The sequence below is a fragment of the Neopsephotus bourkii genome, unplaced genomic scaffold (assembly GCF_033783945.1).
Source record: "Neopsephotus bourkii isolate Nb327-2 ecotype Australia unplaced genomic scaffold, CSIRO-AGI_Nbou_v1 NB_234, whole genome shotgun sequence".
NCBI lineage: Eukaryota > Metazoa > Chordata > Aves > Psittaciformes > Psittacidae > Neopsephotus > Neopsephotus bourkii.
The window spans coordinates 20,656,751-20,681,251 of NW_026900744.1; the positions used below are offsets into that span (position 1 = coordinate 20,656,751).

The window sequence follows — 24,501 nt, forward strand, 5'->3', positions numbered from 1 at the left end:
CTTGGCCAATGCAACTTTACTGGATGCTGCAAAAGTTATGAGGTGACCTTGACAGTGTGTTGAGGAAGGATATACAACAGCAACAAAGCTTTGTTGGCAGTCATTTTGTCCATCTGCAGAGGTATTATCTCTGTGGATGCCAAGAGTCAAGAAGAAGTCATAAAAAAAAGAAGCTGTCATCAGCAAGATATGAGACAGACATGCTTTGGGGGAATGTCAGGGTGGAGGTCTGCTAGGACCAAGGACATCCCGGGTCCTTGTGACTGTAGTTCATGAAGAAGAGCATACAGCATTTGATCACAGGTCAGATGTCTGTTTGGAAGAAAATGGTAAGAGTCAGCTGCTCCCAGGTCCTGAGCCTAGAATGAAATAGAAATGAAAAGGCTTAGGAAGAAAAATTGAAGACCTTCAGCTTATCTCTGCTGACCTCAAGTCATTAGTGACCCAGCAAAGCAATGTGTCAGAGACAGGCTCAAATGTACAGTGGTACAGCTGTGGGGATGCAGATTTGTAGTTCAGCAGCAAAGAAACCAACACGTACATCCTGTAGCTGATGCAGTGACATCCCCATCATGCACTTTGTATTCTCTCCATCCATATCCTGCTCTGTTGCAATGTGCTGCAATGTGCTGTAACAAGAACAATAATTTGCAAAGAAAATTCCTCCTTGGTCACTAATCCTTCTCCTTCCCCTGCCCCCAGACGTAGACTAGTTTTATGTGACTCTGTTGGTGGATTTTTCCTGTAAGGAGAATCCTGAAAATGTGGTTCATGATTATTATTGCTTATGCCTGTTCATTTGGTATTAATTTCCTGACATCTACTGACATTCACAGTCTCTCCCCACACCTTCCTGCATAAAAAGAGGAGTTGGGTAGTTGAAGGCATTCTACAAAATTCAGGTCTGGATTGGGTCTTAATCACTAGGGGTTGGACTAGATGACCTTTGAAGGTCCCTTCCAGGCCAAACTGTTCTATGATTAAATACTTCATAATGGTTTATTCAATACACTTGTACTTTGATGCATGAGGCACGGACCAAAGCCCTTCAGTTAGGGTGTGTTGTACTTTTGCATCTGATTCAAAATTCTCTGTCACTAAGGTACATGGCTGAAGAGGTCACCTGTGTTTGATTTGGGAATTACAAAGTTTGTCCATGAACTAAGTACAGAGGCAAGTCTACAAATGAAACAGAGAGGGCTTGAAACTGAAGTCTGCTTGTTTAGTGCATGCTGAAAAGCCATTTTGAAAGGCATTCTAAAATTTGCTCTTATTTGTTGCCAAATCATCAGTGGTTTGACCCATATATATTGGAGTTTTCCTCAAGGAAAAAAAAGCTTCAGATGACTCTATTTACGCAGGAAAAGGTCTTTCAAAACAACTGCACGGGGGCCAGGATCAACATCTGAACACGGGCTGAGTTGTTACATATTTAGAATTATTCCTTTCATTACAGGCATGAGGGATATCTTGGGCATCTTGGCTCCTGATTCAGAGTTGTAACATCTTAAACTAGCAATTGCTCTGCCAGGTGAAATCCTGCCTTTATATGTGCAAGGCTTCTAAAGCCAGCTCCTTTCCAACCCCAAGAAGGCAAGCACACCGTGCCTCCAATGCTGCTGACTCCAGCAGCTGTATTGCTGGGTTGTTATAGTTCAGAACTTCTGCAAGAATGAGACCCCCAGTTAGGGGACCAGCAAACTTCTTTCCACCTGATTGCTGACTTTAGCAAGGGTGGCTCTTCAAGCAAGGGCATTGAATGACCCAGAGATAGCCTGAATTGGGTGCTTGTATATGCCAACTGGTTTTGAGGTCTTTGCTGCAATTAGGTAGCAGTGAAGCATCAAAGTGAGAAAAAGCACAAACTTTGTGAACAAAGAAAGCATGACCCTGAGCAGGAGGACTAGAAAGTGGGGGTAGTGGAACTCTGGTCCTAGTGGGTGCCTACAGAGAATACTCTAGAGGAGATGCAGCAGAATTGGGCTGCAGGATGTCAGAACTAAGAATCTTTCCTGTACTGTTTCAAAAAGGACTTAAAGAAGAAACATCTGGATCAGACAATGCAGCAAGCTGAAATAAAACATTTTGTTTTACTTCTTTCTCTCTGCAGAAAGTACTTTCTGAGTTCCTTCCTGTGCAGGGCGTCAATGTTATCACTGCATGTGCAGAGATGTTGCTGACTTGGAAGCAATATAGAATTACATACAGCACTTCTGCAAACAGATCATTTGAGAAGTATCCTTCAGAAAGTGCTCCCAAGGGGGCAGATACTTCATCTCTGTGATGGGGGGGCAGAGATGACTCCCACTTTAAACTTGTGCAGTCACCAGTGGCATCTCTGTGACCTTTGAGAAGGCTGGAGTAGGCCTCTCGTAACGTCGCCTCTGTTCCCCAGAGTGCTGATAACTCTTCCCTTGCAAAAGTCTTTATCTGGATCTGAGAACTCGTATTTCATAGGCAAGTGGTAATACCACATACCTCTCCTGCTGGACACCTCCCTGCAGGGTGTTTGGTTCCCCTGTTGTGAGCACTCTCCCCAACACACCAGTCTATCAGGGCAGAAGGATGGAGGGACACCCAAAACTTTAAAACATTTTGTGCTAGTTTGCAAGAAAGCAATGGGGAAGATTGTTATGAAATCTTTGCCAGATGGAAAAGCTCTTCACCAAGAACTCTAGTAAATCTCTAGCCATGTGGAAAAAAACCTTCCCTTATGTGAAATCATTGTAGATCAGACTCCATAATCTGGTCACTTGCCCAAAGAGAGGGTGTTGGGCCCTGTTTTGGTCCTGGACACAGCAGTATAAACAAGGCACAATTTGATCAAAGCCACTAGAGATGCAGAGGGGAAAGCCTGGCATGACGGTGAGGAACACCTGGCTCAACACAATAACAAAATCTGGACCCAAATGGGTTTCAAGCGTCTTCCAGTCGCAGCTATTTTAGTCTATGAAAAGATAGCTAGCATCTATAGAGATGTTCATGAAATGTCCGAAATAAGGCCACAACCTCTTGTGAGAGACTACTGACCACAGTGCTGTATGCACAGGATTTAAGTCCTTGAGTGCAGAGGAGCTGACAGTAAAACAGCTACTGGGAGTCAGGATTTGCTCATTCCCTCTCACACAGGAACAGCTGATTTCAGTCAAATGAATTGTATTGATATAAAAGAAAACCTTGCAGACAGGTGTTCAACACTGAGATTATTTGAAATGCCAACTAAGATAGTGTTTTCATGTGTCACTGGGCTGCATTGCCAAGTGTCTCGTCACAAGAATGCCTTAAAATACATGCAAAAACCCCCCCAAAACAAAACACAAGTAATATGTTTGGCAGGACAAGGCTTTGCAGCATTGGAAGAAGAAACCTTGGAGGAAGCCAGACAAACACTGGCTGGAAGCTGAAAAGACTTCACCAGCTACTCACTGTGCCCATCCCAGATGATTTATTTGCAGGATTCCCAAAGGCAGGATGCTGTCGGGACAAGAGGGGCTGAGGGTGGAGAACCCAGAGAAAAATGGCTCCGAACAACAGCCTCGAGGAACTGGCTGTCCCCAGAGGGGGACAAATAAAGCATCCTGTGAACAACGACGCCAGCCGCGAGCACACGGGGAAGCAAGAGGAGGTGTGGGGCACGGAAGGGAAAAGAGGGAGGGAAGGCTGCTACTGCCATTTAAATCACTCCGGGGCGATGTACATTTCACGACGTCATTTAAAAGCCCTGCACCGCCGGCGAGCCGGGCAGCGGGGATGCTCCGAGAGGCGCCCGCCCCTCGCTACCGCTCGCTGCTGGGGGGGCCGGGCCGGGGCGGTGGGGCGGTCCGGGCTGCGGAGCGGGGCCCTTTAAGAGGTGCCGGCAGCGCGGGAGGGCGGCACAGGGCCGGGCGTGCATGCAGCCGGGCCGCGGCCCTGCCACTGCATAGACAGACCCGCACCGGAGTCCCGCGCTCGGTCCCCGGACCCCGCCGCACTGAGAACCGTTGCACGGTGCCCAGCTCGCACTGTGCAGACCCCCGGACATCTTCGCACCGTGATCCATTGTGGGGTCCAGCTCCCGTTGCACGGACCCCACGGCGGCGGACTCCACTGCGCGGACCCCCGGGCTCTACTGCCACGCCCCCGGTTGCAGCCCGCCTCCGGACCCTGCGGCACCAACCCCGCTACACGGTGTCCGCACCGCACCCCTCGTTGTACCGAACCCCGCTCCCCATTGCACGGCGCGCCGGGCATGGCATCCGGGAGCCGGCCCTGGGGGGCCCTGCTGCTGGTGCCGCTGCTGCTGCCGGCGGCGTGCCGGGCCGGCGGCGGGTGCGCTGGGGAAGGTGGCCCGCTGGAGCCCTTCGACGCGCTGTACGCCACCGGCGTGGAGGCGTACTACGGGGGAGACTTCGCGGGCGCGGCGCGGTGCCTGGAGCGGGCTCTGCGCAGCCGGCGGGAGCTGCGGGACACGCGGTTGCGGTGCCGGCGGCTGTGCCGCGGGCAGGTGCGGTTGGCGACGCCGGGACCGGGTGCCGGTGGAGACCTGCCCTTCTTCAGCTCGGTGCTGCGGCGTGCCGGCTGCGTGCGGCGCTGCGAGGAACCGCGCCTGGGAGCCGCCTCCCGCCACCGCGCCGCCGAGGAGGTGCGAGCCGACTTCCAGCGCAGAGTGCCCTACAGCTACCTGCAGCGAGCCTACATCCAGGTAGGCACCTCCCTACCCCCTGGCAGGGCTGTCCCCCTCCCCGTCCCAGAAGTTACCAGCTCTTCCATCCTTGTGAAGCATCCCAGGTGTGGTGCTCCTCTTCCATCTCTCTCAGGCTGCCCAGCTCTGGTCCACTCTTCCATTCAGTGGTCATGGCCTGCTCCCAAAAGAGAGCATCCCAGATTGCAACTCGGACTCTGAGCTGCCATGGCTAACCTGTGCTTTTCATAATCATAGAATGGTTTGGGTTGGAAAAGATGTTAAAGCTTATCCAGTTCCAACCCCCCTGCCATGGGCAGGAATGCATTCCACTAGACCAGGTTGCTCAAAGCCCCATTCAACCTGGCCTTAAGCACTGCCAGGAATGGGGCAGCCACAACTTCTCTGGGCACCCTGGCAGTGAAGAATTTTCCTGGTTTATTTTTTTGTTTTTGGGAGGGATGGTTTTGTTTGTCTTTTAGCATAACATAGTATAATTTGGAAAATGATCTGCTCTCAGTTTTGTGAAGGCCTCCAGAAGCCCCACTAATATCCTGATGCCTTCTGCCAGGGGCTTCTTTTCAAATAAACTCAACTTAGCTCTGTCGCAGGAGCTGGGAGTGTGTGTGAAGCTGAGAGCTACAGAATCTTTGCTGCTGAGATCTGGTGGTCCTTATCCTGTTGTGCAATATGAAATGCTTTGCATAATACTGTACAGTCAGTATTAAGCAGCCACTGACATCTTGAACATCGTCCTCTTATCCCAATCTTCCTTGTAGCTGTTACCTGCCCTGAGGAAAATGGCGTTATTTTTTCAACTTCCTTGCCAAAAAGAATTAATACCTGCCCCCCAAAACAACAACAAATTTACCCCAAACCAAGATAATTAATGGTATTTTTCTTTTAGTTCAAGATTTGTGCTCTGTCACGCCAGGTACCTGTAGTAAGACTTCCTGTTCATGACTAGTAAGGACAGCTACTGTGGGACTTTCACTTCATGCCAAGATGGGTTTTTAAAATCTTTCTGGAACATTTCCCTCTGGACTTGTGCTGTATTTGAGCACATTCATAGCCTTTTAGTTGTTATAGGCAGCTTAATAGGTGAAGAGCTGCACAGCAGAGCATGGGGAGGGTGTTTCTGCTGAAATCCATTTCTAGTTGAAGAAGGAAACATCTGCCCTAGGCAGTGCCAGTGCCAGTGCCTGTGGCGCAGTTGCCTACACAGCAACAGATCAAGGAGGCAAATCATCAGCTACTACATTTTAAAACCTTTTGAAAAATTGTAGTGATGTTGCTATTTCCTGTAATTCCTTTTCTGCCATTGCCTTCATGTCATTTTTACAAACCAGGGACTAGAGCTGTTTTGGCTTAAACTCTGATGCCCATGTGCCACATAATTCCTGAAAGAACTCCTGGAGTGAAATGGCACTATAATTTGGCTCATGTATGACCCTGGTGAAGCTGGCAGAATTTTCCTGCTGTCCTTTCCCTGAAAGATGCTCTATGTAATGCCACATCTGTGTACACAGGTGTACCAGCTGTGGGAAGTGACACTAAATGTGTCATGCTAAAAAATAAAGTGATTTCTTCTCCTGAATTCAAAGCCTTCCAGGGTCACAAAGGTTTGCTTATGCCAAGATCATTAAAAAAAAAAAAAAACCTTTAAATTATGGTATGGGTTTTTGTTTCCCATTTCAGTAAAATCAGTATACAAAAATGCAGATGATTTTGGGTATTGTCTGTTCTTCCATTTCTGCTTCTACTAGGTCTGAGGGGTTTATTTTCCTCACTTAAAAATGCCTTGTAAACTCATCAGAGCAACATGCTGAAAGCAGTCTTTTTTCTTACATGTGACTCATCTTAATTTGCTTTTTGCAACATCTGGAGATTTTATATTCCTTCTAACACTTTGATTTTGCTGCTCTGTGATGAAGTAGCGGATGTTCTTGCTCTCTGCATGGATGCTCGGGTTTTGGGCACTGTAGCCAAGGGAAGATACTCTTTGAGTAGAGCTGTTTATGGTTTTAAGACCTTTTTCTTTAAGTCTTTATCATGCTTTTGGGGTTTTGTACGCTGCACTTTGATTTGCTTTGTCCCACAGAGTAACCTGTTGTGGTTTGTCCACATCCTCCCCTTGCTGCTGCCTGTACACGAACTGTGTTCCCAGTATTGCTCTTTTGATCTGGCTCACCAAGTCTGTGCGTAGAAGAAAATACCCCATGTCGGATTTGCCTGCACTTGTGCAAAACACAAGGTCTAATGTCTAGCAGTTACATACACTCAAATGTGAACCATCGTGCCAAGGCTGAATGCCAAAGCTTTGGCATGCTCCCCTAGGGCTGGGATGCATTGGCACATGTAGCCTCCAGGGAGACCTTGTCTGCAGCATCTGCTCTGTGCTTTAACAGAGAAGGGGAGCTGCAAAGCAGGGCTTGTGCAGAGCCCCCCTACCTTGCTGTGGGTGCATGGGCTGGCTGCATGGCTCCAGGGGTGGCTGTTTGACTCCCTCCCTACCTCACCCCCTTTTTGCTCCTGAAACTAAAAAGGAAATGAGATAAGGTTTAACACCCTGCTGAGTATCCTGTCCGGCCCTCCCCAGGCTGCGTGGGGAGGCTGGGATGCTGAGCAGTTGTGCAAAGTATCGGCAGGGCTGGACAGAGGGCAGGGTTTGGTGGCATGTGTGGTTTAAGAGAGGAGGAGCAGCCTGGAATGTGCTTCCCACCTCCCACTCGCGCTGACCTCGTTCTTGTTTGTTTCTCAGGAGGAGAGAAACACATCCCTCCAGGAGGGAGTGACAGAACAAGGAGCAGATTAAAAAAATCGAAAAGTTTGACTCTTGTGCAGTGCTTTGAAAACTGGTGCTGAATATACATGAGCTAATCCTTGCAACACTCTGGTGGGATACGAAAAGCGAAGGCTTTTAGTCCTGCTGGATAGATGCACAGGCCAAATATTGGCTAGCACTGTGTGTGTTTCTGCTGCTTTTGAGGCAGCAGAGCCATGCCATAAGCCCTGGGAGCAGGCTGGGGTCTCTTGCTGCTGCTGTCTCTCACTGCAGTGCGGGCACCAGCACAGTGTGACCCAACTGCGGCAATGTGAATTAGTCTCTGCAGTGAACTGGTGGAAAACTGGTGTTACAATAGGAGGTTTGGGACTTTCTTTGATGTCTAGTGGACAATAGAAGCATCTGTGTTGCTCCTGCTTCTAAGCAGATGCTCGAAATACTCCTGCATGGAGCACAAAGGGGCAGGGAGGTGATGACGCGAATAGGTGAAATACCAATGACATCCCTCTGTAAGAATATGTCCCATCAGCTCTTTAAATCCATGTCATCCTATCAGTTCCTTGAATCATTTCCTAATTTCTTTCTCTATATATTTCTTAAATAGAAACTGTAGTCTTATGAAGACCATTATTCTGTTTTAGAGATGTGATCTGAGTGGTTTTAGTGACTCCAGAATGATGTGAGGAAAGACTGTGGTGCACTGCAGGACTGGGACAGCTTATAGGTTTGACTGGAGGTTTCTATGGACTTCGGGCTCTGGATCAGACCTCTGAGGTTAACTACAGGGACTAGACAAATTGTATTGAAAAAGAAGCCCAAGTCCAAATGTGTCTGCAAGTCTTTGCAGGTTCCACATATGTCCTGTAAGTAGGAAAACAACTCCTTTTCCTAGGATAGCTAATGTTTTCAGGCAGTTCAGGAATATACTGGGTACAGCTAGCTGAGGCAGAATGAGATGGATTTTGAGAAGATATGGAAACAGATAAGGTGATGAGAACATGTGATTTAACTCTTGTAGTGCATGTAGTGGGCTCTCCAGCCCCCAGAGAAAAGGTCCTTCAGTGAGTTTCTGATGTCATGTCCCATGGGCAGAAAGGCAGTTTGCCTTATGCTGATGGTTCTCTCCTGTGTGCTGTCTGGTTGGTCTTTGTGATTGAAACACCCTCTAGGCTTGGCAGGTGGGTGTGTGAGGATCTCTTTGCCCTCTAAATATTTTATTAACCATGCCTGCCTCACTTAAGTGCCTTAGTCATCTTCTTTCTGTTAAATCCTGGCCCGCAGGCCATGATGTTTCAATCCCCCCTTTTTGAGGGTTTTCTAGCTCTCAGAGACTGTGGAGAAGAAGCAAATAATGTATACCATGTTTGCTGGCTGCAAGCTGCTGACTCAGTAGCTGTGTTGGAGCTTGCTGTGGACAGTTTGCCACCAATCCCATTGACAGAGCATTGCTTCCAGTCCCCATTTAGACTCCTGAAAGTCATTTGGTCCAAAAATAACAAGTAATCTGGAAAAGCTAATCATGGCATCAGTTACAAAACCAGGTCTTGCCTCTTGTACCCTATTAACCCTTGCCTTGAGGTTTTTCTCCATAGTCTCATCTTATTCCCAGCCACAGCATTCCCTGGCCTGTTCGGTGAGTTGACTGTTATAACCCATTTTCACTTTCTGTGTGCATTGGTGTGCTGTTACTGACCACTTGTTCCCATTTTGTAGATGCTGACTTGTGATGGTCTCATTTTCCCACTTGACTGCGTGTCCCATTGCACATTGGTGAAGCATAGCAAGAATTGTACATATGTGGTCAGTAACCACCAACTTTTGATCTAGATGAGGAAAAGTATTTTAGTCTATTCTTGGGTTAAAACAATAAATAAAACAAGTCTCCAGCATGTAAGGTATTGCTCCCGTCTCAGTAATGTTAGATTGTAGGTGGACCAAAAGGTGCAAGAGTGTGACTGTATTTGGCTTATTCTGCTGTTGTCTTAAGTTCTCCCTTGCAGTGTCAGAGGTGTGCTTCAGCTCTATTATCAACATGATTTCATATATTGCAAGCATAAAACAATAACGTTTAGTATTTTTGTGTTGTAGGAAAGACTGTTGATTTATTCCCTTAAGTAAATGAAAAATAATTTTTGCTGGTCACACAAAATTTATGCAAACAGCTTAATCTTTCTAGTGGTCTTGTTTGGGGAGGACTTTGACTTTTTAATGTTGTCTTCTCTGCTGGGTCTTCCACACTAGAGCTGATGGGGCAGTGATGGAGGCACTGCTGGGAGAATGTCCTTGGGTCGCATTGTGCTGTCCTGCCCACACAGGGCACCAAGATTTCTGAAATGCAACACAGACACAATACTGCCTTGATAAGAGTCTATAGGAGGAAAATAAATAGATAAGTTAATAAAATAAAATAAAATAGAAAAAACAACGTGGTAACCCAAGCCTCAGAAACTTTTGTGGTACAGATTATTGCCCTACTCCAGTTCTGCCTTTGAAAACTCCCTGTTTATGAGGCTCCAAGCTCAAGGGAGGACACTTGTGTGTGTAAAACTTCTAACTACTCCAGGCTGATTGTTCTGTCTTTTGCCAGGTCACATAAGCACAGAAGCACATCATTCTGTGCTTGTGTGAGCCTTACCACCAGCCGTGCTTGGGTGTCTGTCTCTGAGTGCTTGTAGCAAGCCCTGGGATGACAGTTAAGACATCTCCTTCTGAATTCTTTCCACCTTGAGTAACTACTCACTGCTGCCCATCTCTGTGCTGTAGCACTGGCCAGAGTCTTTTGCCTCCTTGACAGACATCTGAATGTGTCCCTAGACACCTAGGGGTCACGGAGTAATTTTGAATTCTAAGCAATGTAGCTGCTCTGGGAATTTGGTTTGTTTCACTGATATTTTCCATGAATATTTTGTTCTGTTTTTCTTCTACATGGGCTTAACCAGATATCAGGGTGTCCTGGGGTGAGATAGATACAGCCTTTGAGGAGAAGGTGGTGATTTCACTTAACAGTGTTTCATGGGTAGTAAAATGAGAATAACGTGCAAAATCCCACTACTTAGAGTCTTTGTGGGAGCAGCCTACTAAGGCTATTTCTTGCCACAGCCACCACCTTTCCTGAGGTCTGCCTGGTCAGCTGGTCTTGCTTTTTTAGGATTTATATGACACATCCCAGATAAAGACCTGTAGTAGAACCATCAGATAATCATTATTATTTAGGTTATTACTATTAATGGTGTTTGTTTATCTTTAATCTTGAGAACTGGTATTGCTCAGATAGTGGATAAATAGATAGATCCCAGAACTAAGATCTTGGAATGTCTCTTTATTTACATTTTCTGAGAGAGCATTCCTAGTCCTCACCAGAGGGTAAATGTTAGCGCTCAGAAAGTTAAAATCATGTAGACAAAAATAAACTCAGTTTATGGGTTGGAAAACTCTTGAGTCTTGATGGTTGGGTCTGGGACACTGACCCAACTGTCTCTGCCCCTGTTCTTGCTGCCCACTTCAATGAGAGGTTTCAGAAATGTTTAATTTTGGGTTAAAAGTATTATCAGAGGGGAAAAGAGGTGACCCAATGGTTCAATACTGACAGTAGCAAATGTGGACCAGGCGCACTTTTTTGTCCTGAACGTGAGCTGGCATTTGAAACCAAGAGTTACAGTGGACATTTGCTGTTTTCATAAGAGATGTGGTTTTGACTTTTTGACCTTGGCTTCAGGCTGTTGCTGTACTAAAACTTACACCTTACACTAGATGGTTGTAGTGACTTCTGGTGTGTAGGCATTCTCTTTTTAATTTGATTTTAATTTTTATTTTGGTATGGGTTTGTTTTTTTGGTTGTTTTTTTTTTTCAATAGAGAAAATCCAAAACCAAAACTATGGTGTTTGCAGATTTCTACATCATTTCAATTGATAGTAAATTAGCACAGCTGTGCTCAGCAGCACTGCAGATCAGGACACAAATGGCACTAACTGGTCTTAGACTCACTTAGCTCATTTCATACAGGCTAGGAATCAGCATTTGATGGCCATGACTACTTTTCTTGTCTTGCCAAGTTCCTCTTTCTCACCTCATAGCTATGCAATCATGCCAGGGCTCCAAAATGTACTCGTGGCGAGTCACAGCCTGCAAAATTTCTCACTCTTAGAGAATGAAAGGTAAGCCTGGATTCCTCCTTCTTTCTTGGCAATCCCTGGTGCTGTGCCTTGCGTGAAGGTGAAGACAGTGGCTGGTTTCACTGGGTCTTTCAAGGTCTTGATCTAAAGGCATCCCATCCTAACTGAGCTAGGTTAACATCCCACCTAGAACAAAACTGGCCATCAGTAGTGCAGGAGAGACCATTTGCTTTGGAGAACAGATTCCTGATTATGTGCTGTAACCCAGCAACCTGCTCCTTCCCTGTTCTTTTATCTCCTTAGTTTCCTGTTGTTTTTTTTGCACCTTGCTCTTCACTTGTCTCACACTGGCTTCCTCCACTGGCTGCTCCTTGGCAGAGCCTTGCAGCTGAACTGCCCTGTCTGTGTGCTGCATTGTGCTGGGATTTGTTAAATGGCTTTTTGCACTGCCTGTTCAATTTCATCCATACATCCTAGTAAGCTCTGCTCTGGCATCTGCTGAGTCCTTCTGTTGTCGTTGGCTACAGTAATAACTAATGGCAGTTGATAATAAACTGCATGTGAATGAGCAGTTCAATTTAGCTCTGCTAAGCAAACTAATGGCCAGTACTCACTAGCTGTGCCTGAGATTTCAACAAGGATTATTCCCATTTCCTCGTACAACTGGTGATTTCATCATGGATGGCACGGGCAGTAATGAGAAACCGTCATGTCAGTAGTTGAGCTGCTTGCTGCCAACCTCCTGAGCCTTGCAGGAGCCTTGCTAGCAGGGCTCTGGGCTTGAGGTTGTGCTTGACATCTGGAGCAAGGGAATCAAGGGTTATTTATCTTAGTATTTTCCTTCTGAGGGGGTATGAATTAGTCATTGTGATTGGGTTTGTTCCCGAGGAGTAGGGACCCCTGTACTCTGCACATGGCATATTTCCATGTGTGTAGTCTGGACCGAGGCCAAGCTGAGCTTGGATAAATCAATGTGAACCCACAGTGACCCAGCTGGGGGCCATGGATTTTCTTATCCTTTACACTGGGGAAACTGAGCTCAGGATTTGGCCTGTGCTTTTTAACAGTAACTGATGGCAGGCAGGAAGGCGCGAAGTTCCCTGGATGCTTTTGTTTCCAGCCAATGTATTGGCAATAAGGTATTGACACTTTTATTTCTTGGCTGTGAACTGGTGATGACTAACAGAGGCAGGGGGTCTGCCTGTGGGTGGGTTCTGGCAGCAAAGAGCTGTTCCCTGTCACCCTGTACCTCCCAACCAGTCCTTCTTTCCATGACAACTGGTCAGTTAAACAGACCCTCCAGAGCTGACGTCAAGGGTCAGGGATTCGGCCACCAAATAATTACAGCAACAAAAATAGCATCCCCTCCCACCCCTTCCTTCCCACATACTCCTGCTGAATCCCGGCTTATAAATGTCTTTTTTTATTCCGTTCTTGGATGAGAAGCCAAGCCCACATGTATTAGCTGGAACGTATGGCAGAGTTTGGCTGCATCCCATCAGTCATGAAGGCCAAATACTCACTTGTAGCTTCTTATTCACTCAAAAAAAAAAAAGAGGGAGAAAAAACATATTCTTTCAGGATTGGATGAAAGGCTGAGTCTGTGCTCAGATAGAGTGTGGGACAGCATGCCGACCACGCTGTTGTGCTGAGGAACGTGTTCCCTTGCAGCACAGAGGTGACAGGCTGGCCATGGAGAAGTGGGCTGGTGGCAGGTGCCACCTCCGTCTGCTCCCTGCCCTGATGCTGGTTCTCAGATCAGGTAGAATTTGCAGATGGGCTGCTTGGGAGAATGTCATTGGCACCAGGGGTGCAGGGCAGCCCAGAGGTTTTAAATATGGAATAGCCACGACCAGGAGAAATTTCTGTCTTTGTAGCACTAAAGGTTTAATTAAGGTTGGGGGGAACATCTGGGAGGTGGCAGAGAACCCTTGCAGGAGAAGAAAATGAAACTATGTCAGAAATGAACTCCACACCACTAAAACGTACCTGTGTCCCAAGAGTTTTACACTAAAGCACTAACAGCAGGTTTGTGAATGGTTTCCCTGAGCATGCCGAATGACAGTGGCTCCTATGGAAGATGCATTCAGTGTTTGAAAACTGAGATTTACGTCCAAACCCAGACTCATGTTTGTGCCTTAAAAAATCTATAGCAAGCTGTGCCCTTGTCTTATGGACTTACAATTTGGTAGCAGATCAGAAGCATGTTTTGGGGGTGCTGCTGGCTCCAAGAAGCAGCATATGGTGCTCTCTCCTGTCACTGGGTTTGTTCAGGGCAATATCCTTCTGTGTGCAGTTGTCTCCAGGCACATGCATGTCTGAGCTGTCTGCAGTATTGTATGGGTTCCATGGAGGATAGCTGTGTAAGTGGGGTTGGACATAACGCGGCCATCAAGAGTAGCTGTGGCTGCAGTAAATGGCAACTGATGCTAACGTGGCTGCTTGCTGACCTGCATGGTATTGGTGGGTTTCTGCCCTAGCAGAGCCAAACCTTTGCTTGCTGCCTCACCAAGTGGCATCACTCCTTCCTTTGTATGGAGACCCTTAAGCAGGTTCTCTGCACCTCTTCAGTGCAAAGCTTCCTTGGGTCTTGCACATGCTCTTCTCCCTCCCAGCACACATGGATTTTGCAGTGAAATCGAAACAAAACAAAACAGAACAAATCCCCTAAAAATCACAAAATGGGTGTTAAGGCACCAGCATGTTGCTTTTCACCATGTTTTTTCCAAACCTGCTGCAGTGATGGCCTTGATCTTGCATGTGGCTAAAGAAAGATGAGCCTGAGACTATGCTATGTCCTGTCAAGGTCAGAGGCAGGAGCACCTGAATCTGGAAAGCCTTCTGCCTGCAATGAGTACAGAGCCTTCTGCAAAACAAAGGGTGGGCAAATCCTGTGAGAGTATTGCAGGTAGGGCACTGCCTGAACTCACAGCTCTTTGAGGATGGGGCTGGACTCCCGAGGGTGTGATGGGGAGATGTGCTGAAGTTCATAGCCCAGGGATGTGGGTGCAACATCTTTTGAAGATTGAGCCAGGCATATTCCTTCCCAGAAAAGATCAGGGTGGTACAGAGAGAAAGAACTTGGAAAATATCCTTCAAAATATTGCTGAAGGTGTTGCTGTGACTCAAGCAAAGTCTGTTGGTTCCCTTGCTTAGAAAGCTCTGTTTGCCAAGGTACTGCCTGTTCTAAGGCTTATATATATATTCTGGGGCATCCGTGTCCTGAGTTACTCTGTCTCTTTGGAAGCAGATGAGAAACTGCAGTTTCACTGAAATAGTCTGAAAGGAAGAGGATTGACCTGTGGTATGTTGCACTGCGCTGCTGCTGGAAAACACTTCTCCATCCAGGTTTGCCAGCCTCATCCAAAGGATCTGTAATTGAGTAAAATATTTGAGTGATGGGGAGGAAAATGCTTTGTGCCTTATTCCAATTTTTCTTATTTACAGAACTGCGTAATAAGTGGATTTTTTTACCTTTTTTTTTTTTTCCCCTATTCACTGGTATTCCTGAGATTTTTCACTGAACAAAAGATTTTGTTCTTGAGAGTCTCTAGGGATAATCTTGGAGGTATGTAGATAGGTGATAAGGGTTTGCTCTTTTTTTAAGGATTGTTAAACCTCATTCTATTTTAAGGAAGCTAGAATTAGTTAGACCCCATTATTTTGAGAGAGTTCACCTCACCCGTGTCCCCTTGGGCTGTGTTGCAAAACATCCTACCTGCCATGCTGGTGTTTGTGTCACAGGGGCTGAGAGCAGACAGGAGTTGTCTGACATGCAGGCTGCACTGGTTGGGGGGCGGGGGGGGGAGTGTTTGCAGGTTGTGAAGAACTGTGAGATGCACTGATCTCTGGAAATGGGTGAGGGAAGATGGGCCTCCTGTCACTTTTGGGAAAGGCTTTTATTGCTTGGTGGTGTTCCTTGATCCTGTTGATCATTCCTGCTGAGAGCAGGAGGTTAGGGCAAGGTTTGCTGCAGCCTGAGCTAGTGGTGCTGGTGCATCCTGTGCTGTGAATTACTGTGGTGCAGAGAGATCACACTGTGCATAGGCATTTGAGGGTGTTGAAGTGACTGCAAATCCCTGTTGTGGGCTGCTGGAGAAGCCTGTCTACAGCCTTGCAGGGACTTCTCCAGCACTTCCATTCCTGGGGAGGCAGAAGGTACCCTTTTCACACAGCTGCATGCAGCCGTGAAGCTGATTGACATGGTGCAGAGAGTATTAAGCCCCACCTGGGTTGTCTGTGAATGGGCTCAGCTGGGGGATAAGTGGACCAAAATGCAGCCCCCAGCTCCGGCATTGCTGGTGTCAGTGCAGACTGTGGTGCCTAACAGCCAGCACAGCCTCCTCAAACAGACAGCGTGGCACTAGTTGAATTGCTCTTGTGTTTGGTCACTTCTTTTCCTTTTGCTTTAAATACTTATGTCATTTGGCAGCTTGTAGTTCCCTTCATCCCTTGGCTGACAGTATTACTCTGTTTCCTTGCATCCTGGTGTCCAGATGCTGCTAGCTCTGCTGCCTCTCTGGAGCTGGTGCTCTGGGGTCAACCACAGACTTGCTGGCTGTGACTGCCCATTTGGATTTGTCTCTTCCTCCCAGCCAGATACCTTGGCTCACTGTTATTGCTGCTAATAAAACTTGATTTCAGACTGGATCCTTTTATAAGGCAGGCAAATAGCAAATAAAACAGCAGTGTGCCTCTTTAGGAAGCAGTTTGTCCACACAGCAGCTGTCAGCTGTGTGTCCCTTCTGTACAGCCCAGGCTGTGCTGCAAGCTGCTGGTAGCTACCTGTGAGCATGTCCTGTGTGTTGAAAGAATGCAAAGGACATCATCAAGTTCCAACCCCCTTTACATCAGGCAGTCATCTCCAGCACTGCCCATAAATCTTTGCCTCTGATTTGCCTGATTCTGAGCTGCATGAGCCTCCTGCAGTCCCCTCTGCTTGGCTGCAGTGGCAAACAACAGTGCCCTGTTTTATCTGTATGTGCATCCCCTTGGCAGTTATTGAGCTCTAGGCAGCTAACTCTGTTTGCCACAGAGCTCCCTCCCCAGGTAATGTCCATGTATGGCCTGTAGCCTTCATTTGGTTCATTGCTAAAGCCTGGCTTGGGCAGGCTTCATGCAGCACATTTACCTGCATGGGGGATTTAAAGGTGTTGCACCCTTAACTCCCACTGGCTCTGGACTTACATCAGTTCTAATGGCTCAGGCTGATGCTAGGTGACTTACTAAAGCACAACTGCATTGTGTGTTGAACCACATATTTTGAATCCAGGGTGTTTTCATTCTGTACAGCACTTGGATGCAATCTGTCAGACCTCCTGCTTATATGTAGCAACCCCCTGATGGTCCCAACTGTGCTTTATTTGGGAGCGGCACTAGACAAGTGCTGCTGTGGCTACCAGCAACAGTTCCTGAGGCAGGACACAAATGATTGGCTTTTGTCCAGCCTGGCACTCCATGCCCTCATTTGCCCATCTGTGGAATGAGTTTGATGTGCAGTATTTATAGACCAGGCACTTGGCATTGTAAGACATAACCGACATCACATGTTTGGAGAATGTCAGATGCACTGCATGATGTGAGTAAGCTGCACTGCGAATGAGCTCTGACTGGCATAGTGCGTATAAACAGTGGCAAATTAATTAAAGATGTCCTGTACTGCAAGAGAAAAACCCAGTTATGGCAGTGGTTTGCTTGGAGTCAATAGTGCTGCCTGGCTTACTAGCAGAGCATAAGCTAACTGTACTCTCAGCAGAAACCAGTCATACAGTGGTATGAGCAGTCACAAGTGTCCTACATATGTAAGAGGAGACATACATGACAGCCATGCAGGTCCAGAACAGGTCAGCTTCAGACATGAACCTTCGTTAGAGCTCCTTCAAATGGAGCTGTGTTCAGCAGCACAGGACTCCATGCAGCAACATTTGTAGTTAGATATTACTACCTTTGCAGAGATCTTTCTGACTTCGTGACCTTCAGTATATTTTATTCCAGATGTTTTTTCCCTGAGCTGCTACTGAGGGCCCTCAAAACCTGATGACATCTGTGGGATCTGTGGGAAATTGAGCATCTCAGATGAGTGGGAACCCTAAATTATTACCAAGATGAAGAATAATGGTTCTCCTTGTTTTGGCCTTCAAAGCCTGATAGGATCACTGCAGAAAATGTGACCCAAGGGTTTCTTTTGAATGGTTCCCAAGTTACATATGCTTTCTGGTTGGGACCTGCGCTGAATCTGGAAACCCAGCTGCCTTGTCCAGGGGCAAGAGATTTCATTTCACAGAGAAGGACTCATCTGGCTGAAGATGGAAGGTGAAGTGAGAGTCCTCAGTGTCTTGAACCCAATTCTATCTGTCTATCACATCATCACACTGTGTCATAAATCCTGTCCCATCATCACACCACAAATTCCCCTGCTCTGAACACCTCTGTATTTCTTTCTGTTGAACCTCATCAATAAAACCCTTACAATCAGCACAAGCTATTGCAAGGAGTGTCAAACCCATCTTCATAGTCCAACCAGCCATGGGGCTAAGCAGGAGTGACAGCTCATCCTTCCTGCAGCTGTGCTGCTTGAGAGTTGCTGAGAGTGACTCTGCATTTGCAGCAAGACTTTATCTAGTTTTCAGATTGCCCTGATTTAAAAGAAAAATGAAATCACTGCTGGAAAAATAATTATTTCAACATTCATGTTAAGGCTTTTGGAAAGTCGATATTATTCTTAATTTCAAATCCATGGAGTGAACTGTAATTTCAGCTGTGCAGCATGTTTCAGTTTGTCTTCCTCCCATGGGAGAGCTGAAAGAAAAACGTAAGTGAGAAAAGTGGGGCAGGGAACAGAAACGGCAGAGGAATTGAGGGAAACATGTTACAGTGTCAACTGTGCTTGGCAAACTCCTGTGTCAAACCAGAGGAGGAGGTCATGTGGATGCTGTCCTGTTGTGGGACACTCGCCTGTAGAAGTTTTGAGGAGAATGGGTAGTGATGGGTTCAGTTTGTTTTGAAAGAGGAACTTGAAGTTGTATTTGAACATCTTTGTGCAGAAAACTGGAGCAAGAGGTTGTGTGGAAAGAGGGAGCTGATGGTAATATCTCACAGGGTCTTGACACTGCACAAAGCAAAGAGCTGTCTTTTAACTTGTCAACTATCTTGTTTGCATCCTAGTTTTGAAGCCTGTGTAACCTCACTTCTACCTCTGGCGCACTGTGAAACCTGTCTACTGGCTGTTTGGCGGTCAGTGCTGTCACATGGGGGATATGGTCCTTCCTCAGGAGAAATGGGTCTTCCAGGCCAAGTAGCTGGAGAGGTTTAACCAGGGTTGCTCTCAGGTAGTGTACATCAGGTTTTCCCATCAATGAAGCATGTCCAAAATTATTATTACTTTTTTTTTTTTTTTTTTCCAGCTAGATCTTACAAGAAGGTTTCATATTTATAATGTAAACTTTCTTTTGTAGGGCATTGGTCTTCAGTGGCAAGCACATACACATTTCTTTTCTGAACTATAGCTACGTGTGTTGTTGCAGAAGAAAATTCACAGTGGAGCTGATTGCTCTTTTGATGTCTCCCAGGTTAGCAATTGGGAGCATCTTAGTCTGTTCAGAAGTACCTTTTCTTCTACAAAGTAAGGATTTCTGCAAGTTTTTAGCCTTTGTTTTAGCAAAAGGGATACGCTTACCTGGCATGTGGTGCAGTACCCCAAATCTGCTTTGAGACTGTAAATTGTAACCAATTATACAAGAGTTAGTAAATTAAACTGCCCTGTAATATCTTCTGCAGAGATGTGCAAGGCATCTTGTGGATTTGGGAGAACTCAGAGCTTGCTTGTGCACACGCGCTTGTGCGCACTCACAGATGCAGAGCTTTAAGAAGATAATAGCTGTATTCCTTGAATTCTTCAGAGCTCCCCACTGGAAGAAAACTTGGCAAAAATATAGCATCCTGAATTTGTAAATGTTTGCTTCTTTGTTCACATTTGCTCATATTCCTGGAGGAATGAAGTCATTTATTTTATTTGCCCTGCTGCTTCACACTCCTACATATGAATGGTAGAGGACAAGACTGGAAGTATGAATAGCTAGCCACATGTGGTTTTGAAAGACGTGTTCACTTGCACATTAGTGTCTGAATAGAGTAACTGGCTCTGAAATCCTATCAGTAAGGCTTTTGAGTAACTTAAAACCTTTCTAGTAAATGCTTAGAATTTCTTCCACTCTGACATTGTGTGAGCCCCTGTTGAAGTTTCATTACCTCAGTAACCACAGAAAAGCAGCCAGCCTTTTCACTGAAACCTTCTCCACAAAGGTCTGGATTCATTTCTATTTTTTTTTTTCCTTGCATACAGAGCACAGTTTATTGTAGTTTAAATACAGAGTAGAAGGCCAAAATCACATATTGATCTGGGTGGCACTTGTGCTAAAGATGGAGTATGAATGCGTCCGGTCCTTCAGCTACCTCTGTGCAACTCTGCACTAAATATGGAAATGAACTGTGTAATTTTCAACATAAGATATTCAGTGCTTTCTTTAGAGTAGCTTATAAAAGGCTGGTCCCAAACAGCTGCTGTTTCATGGGCAATTCTTGATATTTTCCATACTTTAAATAACTCCAGAGCTTTGTGTCATGCTCTGGTGGGAGCTTTCCCTGCTTTCTCTCTAGAATTTGTTCCAGAGGTTCATGTGTTGCTTCAGTGATTCATCACTGGGTTAGCAAGGCACTGTGGCACAGGCAGTCATAAGATTTCTCTATTGCTCCTTCTCCTGGGTGCAGGTTTCCTGGCAAGGGGATTTCAGTCCTCCCCAGAATGGCACATACCTTCTTTGGCACAAGAGTCCTCTTCCTACATTCACCACTGAGCCCTATCAAGGTTGCTTCCAACCTGACTCCTCCTGCTACTGGTAACGTAGACCAAAAGAATTACCCAGGAGCAAAGATGTATTTTTTTCCCAGCTTACTGTCCTGGCTGATTTCATATCAGAAAGCACTGACAGTGTATGCCACTGCTATGTAGAGAGCCTAAAATATCATCTTTAAAACTCTTTTTTGAGTGGACTAACCCCAAAAAACTGAACATCAAGGGAGAAAGTTTTTTGTTTGAACCCCTTGAGCTCACAATTTACATTCAGTGAAGTTCTACTTGCCAACATTTGAAGAGAGGAAAAGGAAACCACCTTTTTAGACGCTAGGCGATGCATAAAATGTGTCTCCTCAGACACTCTCATTTTCATTTTTTTTTCTATTTTTTATTCAGACACATATAAAATTAAGGGATTATTTTCTTTGGCACAAGATCGTGACTATTTTCAGAAGCATCAAGAGCTGCTCCAAATGCTTAAGTTACTGCTGCTTGGGGAGGTTGGTGCCAGGCAGCTGCTCTTCATTTCTGGGGAATTTTAAGAAAGTTCACAGTGCTTAGCTGGTGTTTTATGTTTAGTAGAGCCTCTGTTTTCTCCCCTAGAGGTTCATTAATCATATTATTTGTTGCTTAAGCAGCAGGGTAGCAATCAGACAGGAATGACTGATGTTATTTGCTCACATCCTATACAGAGTTGTTGGAGTATGAATAAAAGATGAGACAACTTCTCAAGTCTGGAGAAAAACTGTTTCTTCTGTCTGTGCTGTGGGGGGTCCAAGGCAAGAAGCTTACCTTAGCATACAAAACTCATCTAATGGCTTTCCTCTTCATACTGGTAATGGCTTTCCCTCCCCTCCCCCTCCTCCAGCTTCTGATTTTTTCATGTGTAATCTGCAGAGTCAGTGGTTCTGCTCTGTGCAAGCAGATGGGATGCTCAGAGCTAGTAACAGGTATACAGACTTCTGGAGTTGATGGACTTTCATCTCATAGAGCCTGCAGTGCTTGCACTGATGTAGTAGATAAATTACTGAGAGTGCACAAGTTCAACAAGATAAAGGGAGGAATGAGAGTTTGCTGCTCTCAGTTTGTGACTGTGGGCAGAATCTTCCAGGCATCAGACACCCAACCACTCCAATAGGATGGCAGGGGGGTTGGAACTAGGTGATCTTAAGATCCTTTCCAACCCTAACTATTCTATGTTTCTAAGAGGCTAGGAGTCTGATCATGTGCTTTGACACAGATCACACCATGACTTGTTAGAATTATTCAGCTGCGAAGACTAAAAGGCCCCGGTAAATTGCCTTCCATAGAAAATGTAAAAAAGAAAAAACACCGAAAAGCAGTGTATGACAGAAGGGTAGCAATGGCAAGTGGGTCAGCAGGGCTGCTCTGTGCCCTGCTCCGGACAGCCTGGGTGTCTCTGGTGAGCTGAAGTCCATCCCCCATTCTCCATTTTTAAATTCATTTCAGTCATGTACATATAGCTGTTCAAACTCATGTTCAGGTAGGAGGTTTTGCTCTACACATTTTCAGTGCAGATAACTGCAGGAGGAAGAAGGCTACACTGCAGTTTTGGGCTGAATTGTGTGTGTTGGCAGGCAGACAAGAGTGATGTCTCCATTAGCAAGCTGTGAATGTTTAAATCAAACATTGTGGGGCAGAAGGTGTGAATTGCTGCCTGCAATTCATGTTGCATTTCTTCTGGATCTCCTTCCCATGCCAGATGCTGTCTGGTTCACCAGCATGGACACTCTCTTCCACCCTGGGCTTCTGGACCTAACCAAATCCACAAGTGAGGTGTAAGGGGGGGAAATACTCTTGGTCTTACCTTAATATTCCAAGGCAGAGGTTTGCCATGTCTTTCAGTGGATGCAGACATACCACCGGCTACCCTCTCTGACTGTTTCAAGCATGATATGAAGTAGAGCAGTGAAATCATTTTACTATAAAAGCTGTGATGCTAGGGCTGCTTTCCCGAGACAGCTGACATTTCACACTCCCCACTGAGAAAGTCTTGCTGTAATCTGCTAGATAAGGAAAGTATTTTTATTTCACCTCACTTTGAGCTCTGAATGCACTGCTTGCTAAGAATCTGGCAGTGCAACAACTGCACTTTTTTGCAAAGAGGGGAAGAGCATCTCGGTTACCACAGATGCCAATCTTACTCCCTCACAGCTTGCTGAGTCAAGTAGTTGCAGCCCAGAGATGATGTAGGCTGCATCTCAGACTTCCCAGGTTTTTCCACCCTTGCAGACCTCCCAGTTGCTCATCGTGTTTTCAGCTAAAAATAAAATGAAGGGACTTGATTCATCTTTCAGGGAAAGAGCAGAGGGAGGACCTGGATTTTCATGTCTTTTCCATGCAGGAAACGTGGTTGATCCTACGGCTCCAGAAGCTCATCACCTGAAGACTTGAGACATATGGATTCTGGGAATTGCTCCCAATTCTTAGCCTCTTACTGGGATATGGGGATTGCTGTAGTTGCACTGTGTCAACAGAAGCAACACAGAAATGCCAACATGGCTTTATTTGGAAAGTCACAGAATGGACCACTGGCTCTCACTGAGAGCCATTTGGTCACAACAGTTTGAAACCATGAGTCTGCAGTTTGGTGTCTTGTTTTATAGGAGAGCAAGTAAGTTTTTAGAAGCTCTGAGTACTGACAGCTGCCATGAACAGTGAAGTTCCAGAGGCAAATGTTGGCTTTGGCCTCTTGGAGAGCTGAATGCCTTGCTGCTTCAGCTTTGGGGAGCCAGGACACTTTCTGTCTGTGATGTTTTGGGCTATGATGTTGGCTGTTTGGCACCTGAAGCTGGCGAACCTTGCTGGCCTGGGAAGTTACTGTAGTGCTGATTTGGAAAGGCAGATGGGGAAGATGCTAAAAAATGCCTGTACTCTGACTTCCGTTTCAGAGAGATCATTTCCAGGAAGAGAGTTGCTATACTTTTTTCACAACTTCATTTATAAGCAACTAGCCTGGAATGGAGCCTGGAAAATGTAGTCATGGGCTTTTTCATTCTTGGTTGTACACAGCCTCTTCACTTTGCCCTTGAGAAAGAGCAGGGCTCTGGTTTATTTTCCAGCTCACAGCAGACTTGTCTCATGGAAACTGGACCCTTACATTAAAAAAACTTACTTTTTGGGTGTTGGTTTGTTTTCTTTGCCATTTATCTTGCTAGAGAAGAGGATGTGAAGGGCTGGAAATGAGACAGGTATATCATCCCCTGGGTAATGTGAGTTGTCTAGTGTGTTTTGGGATGAATCCCAGTTTCCTTTGGTTGTTTTCACCCTAAAAGGTGTGAAGTGCTCATCTGCATTTCATCAAGTGACTTGTTGATGCTTCTCATGCAATAGACACTTCAGCTGAAATGTCCCAGCATGAGGAAACAATCAGAGGCTCCATGGGCGCTCTGGGGGAGAGCAGTAAATTAGGCTGAAGCTTGAGGTACCACCAGAGGAGAAGGCTAATAAGGCAAGGTGCACAAGTGGCTGCTGTGCCTGATGCACTGATCTTGCATGTCAGATCAATTTTCTGCTCCTGTGTTTTCAAATTCAAGCATCTTTTTTTTCATCTTCCTTTTTAATCAGGTCTATGCCATTGTGTTCGGCAGGGTGCCAAAGAGCAGCACGAAATCAGGGGTGGCACATTGCCTGGTCAAACAGGAGTCTTTTGAATTCTGGTTTCAGGAGAAGGCAGCTTTGGAAGAGAAGCAGTTTCCCACCTGAAATTTCCTGTTTGGGTGCTGGGAAGGTTGTTAGGGATTCCAATCTTAATTGGGAATTTTCTGTTTCAATTAAGATCCCTTGGAGATAAACTCAACCCCTATACCAGATGTGTCATAAACCCTTCCCTGCAATTCTGCTCCTTTGAAGCTCTTCGCAATAACAGACTATGGACATGCTTTGCAGAAACCACATTTGGAGTTTCTAGTGAGAAAACCTATTTGTCCCAGGCTTTTTTTTATTGCTGTTGTTATTCTTAGTAACATTGTGTGCACTAAAACCCAGATGATTAATGGTATGGTGGGAGGGAGAGGTTTTTTTTTGCCTTTAGGCAACTGACAGAAGAGCAGCTGTATCCAGTTAGAATAA

General features: G+C 45.9%; 1 protein-coding gene across 2 annotated transcripts in view; it reads left to right on the forward strand.

The window, feature by feature from the left end:
• Positions 1–4,225: 4,225 nt before the first annotated feature.
• P3H2 (prolyl 3-hydroxylase 2) overlaps positions 4,226–24,501 on the forward strand; it is a 67,597-nt gene continuing 47,321 nt past the window's right edge. For both annotated transcript variants that reach the window (XM_061345767.1, XM_061345768.1), the window contains exon 1: positions 4,226–4,681. In XM_061345767.1, coding sequence (XP_061201751.1) covers positions 4,229–4,681 — 453 coding nt within the window. In that variant the 5' untranslated portion in view covers positions 4,226–4,228. The remainder of the gene's footprint in view (positions 4,682–24,501) is intronic.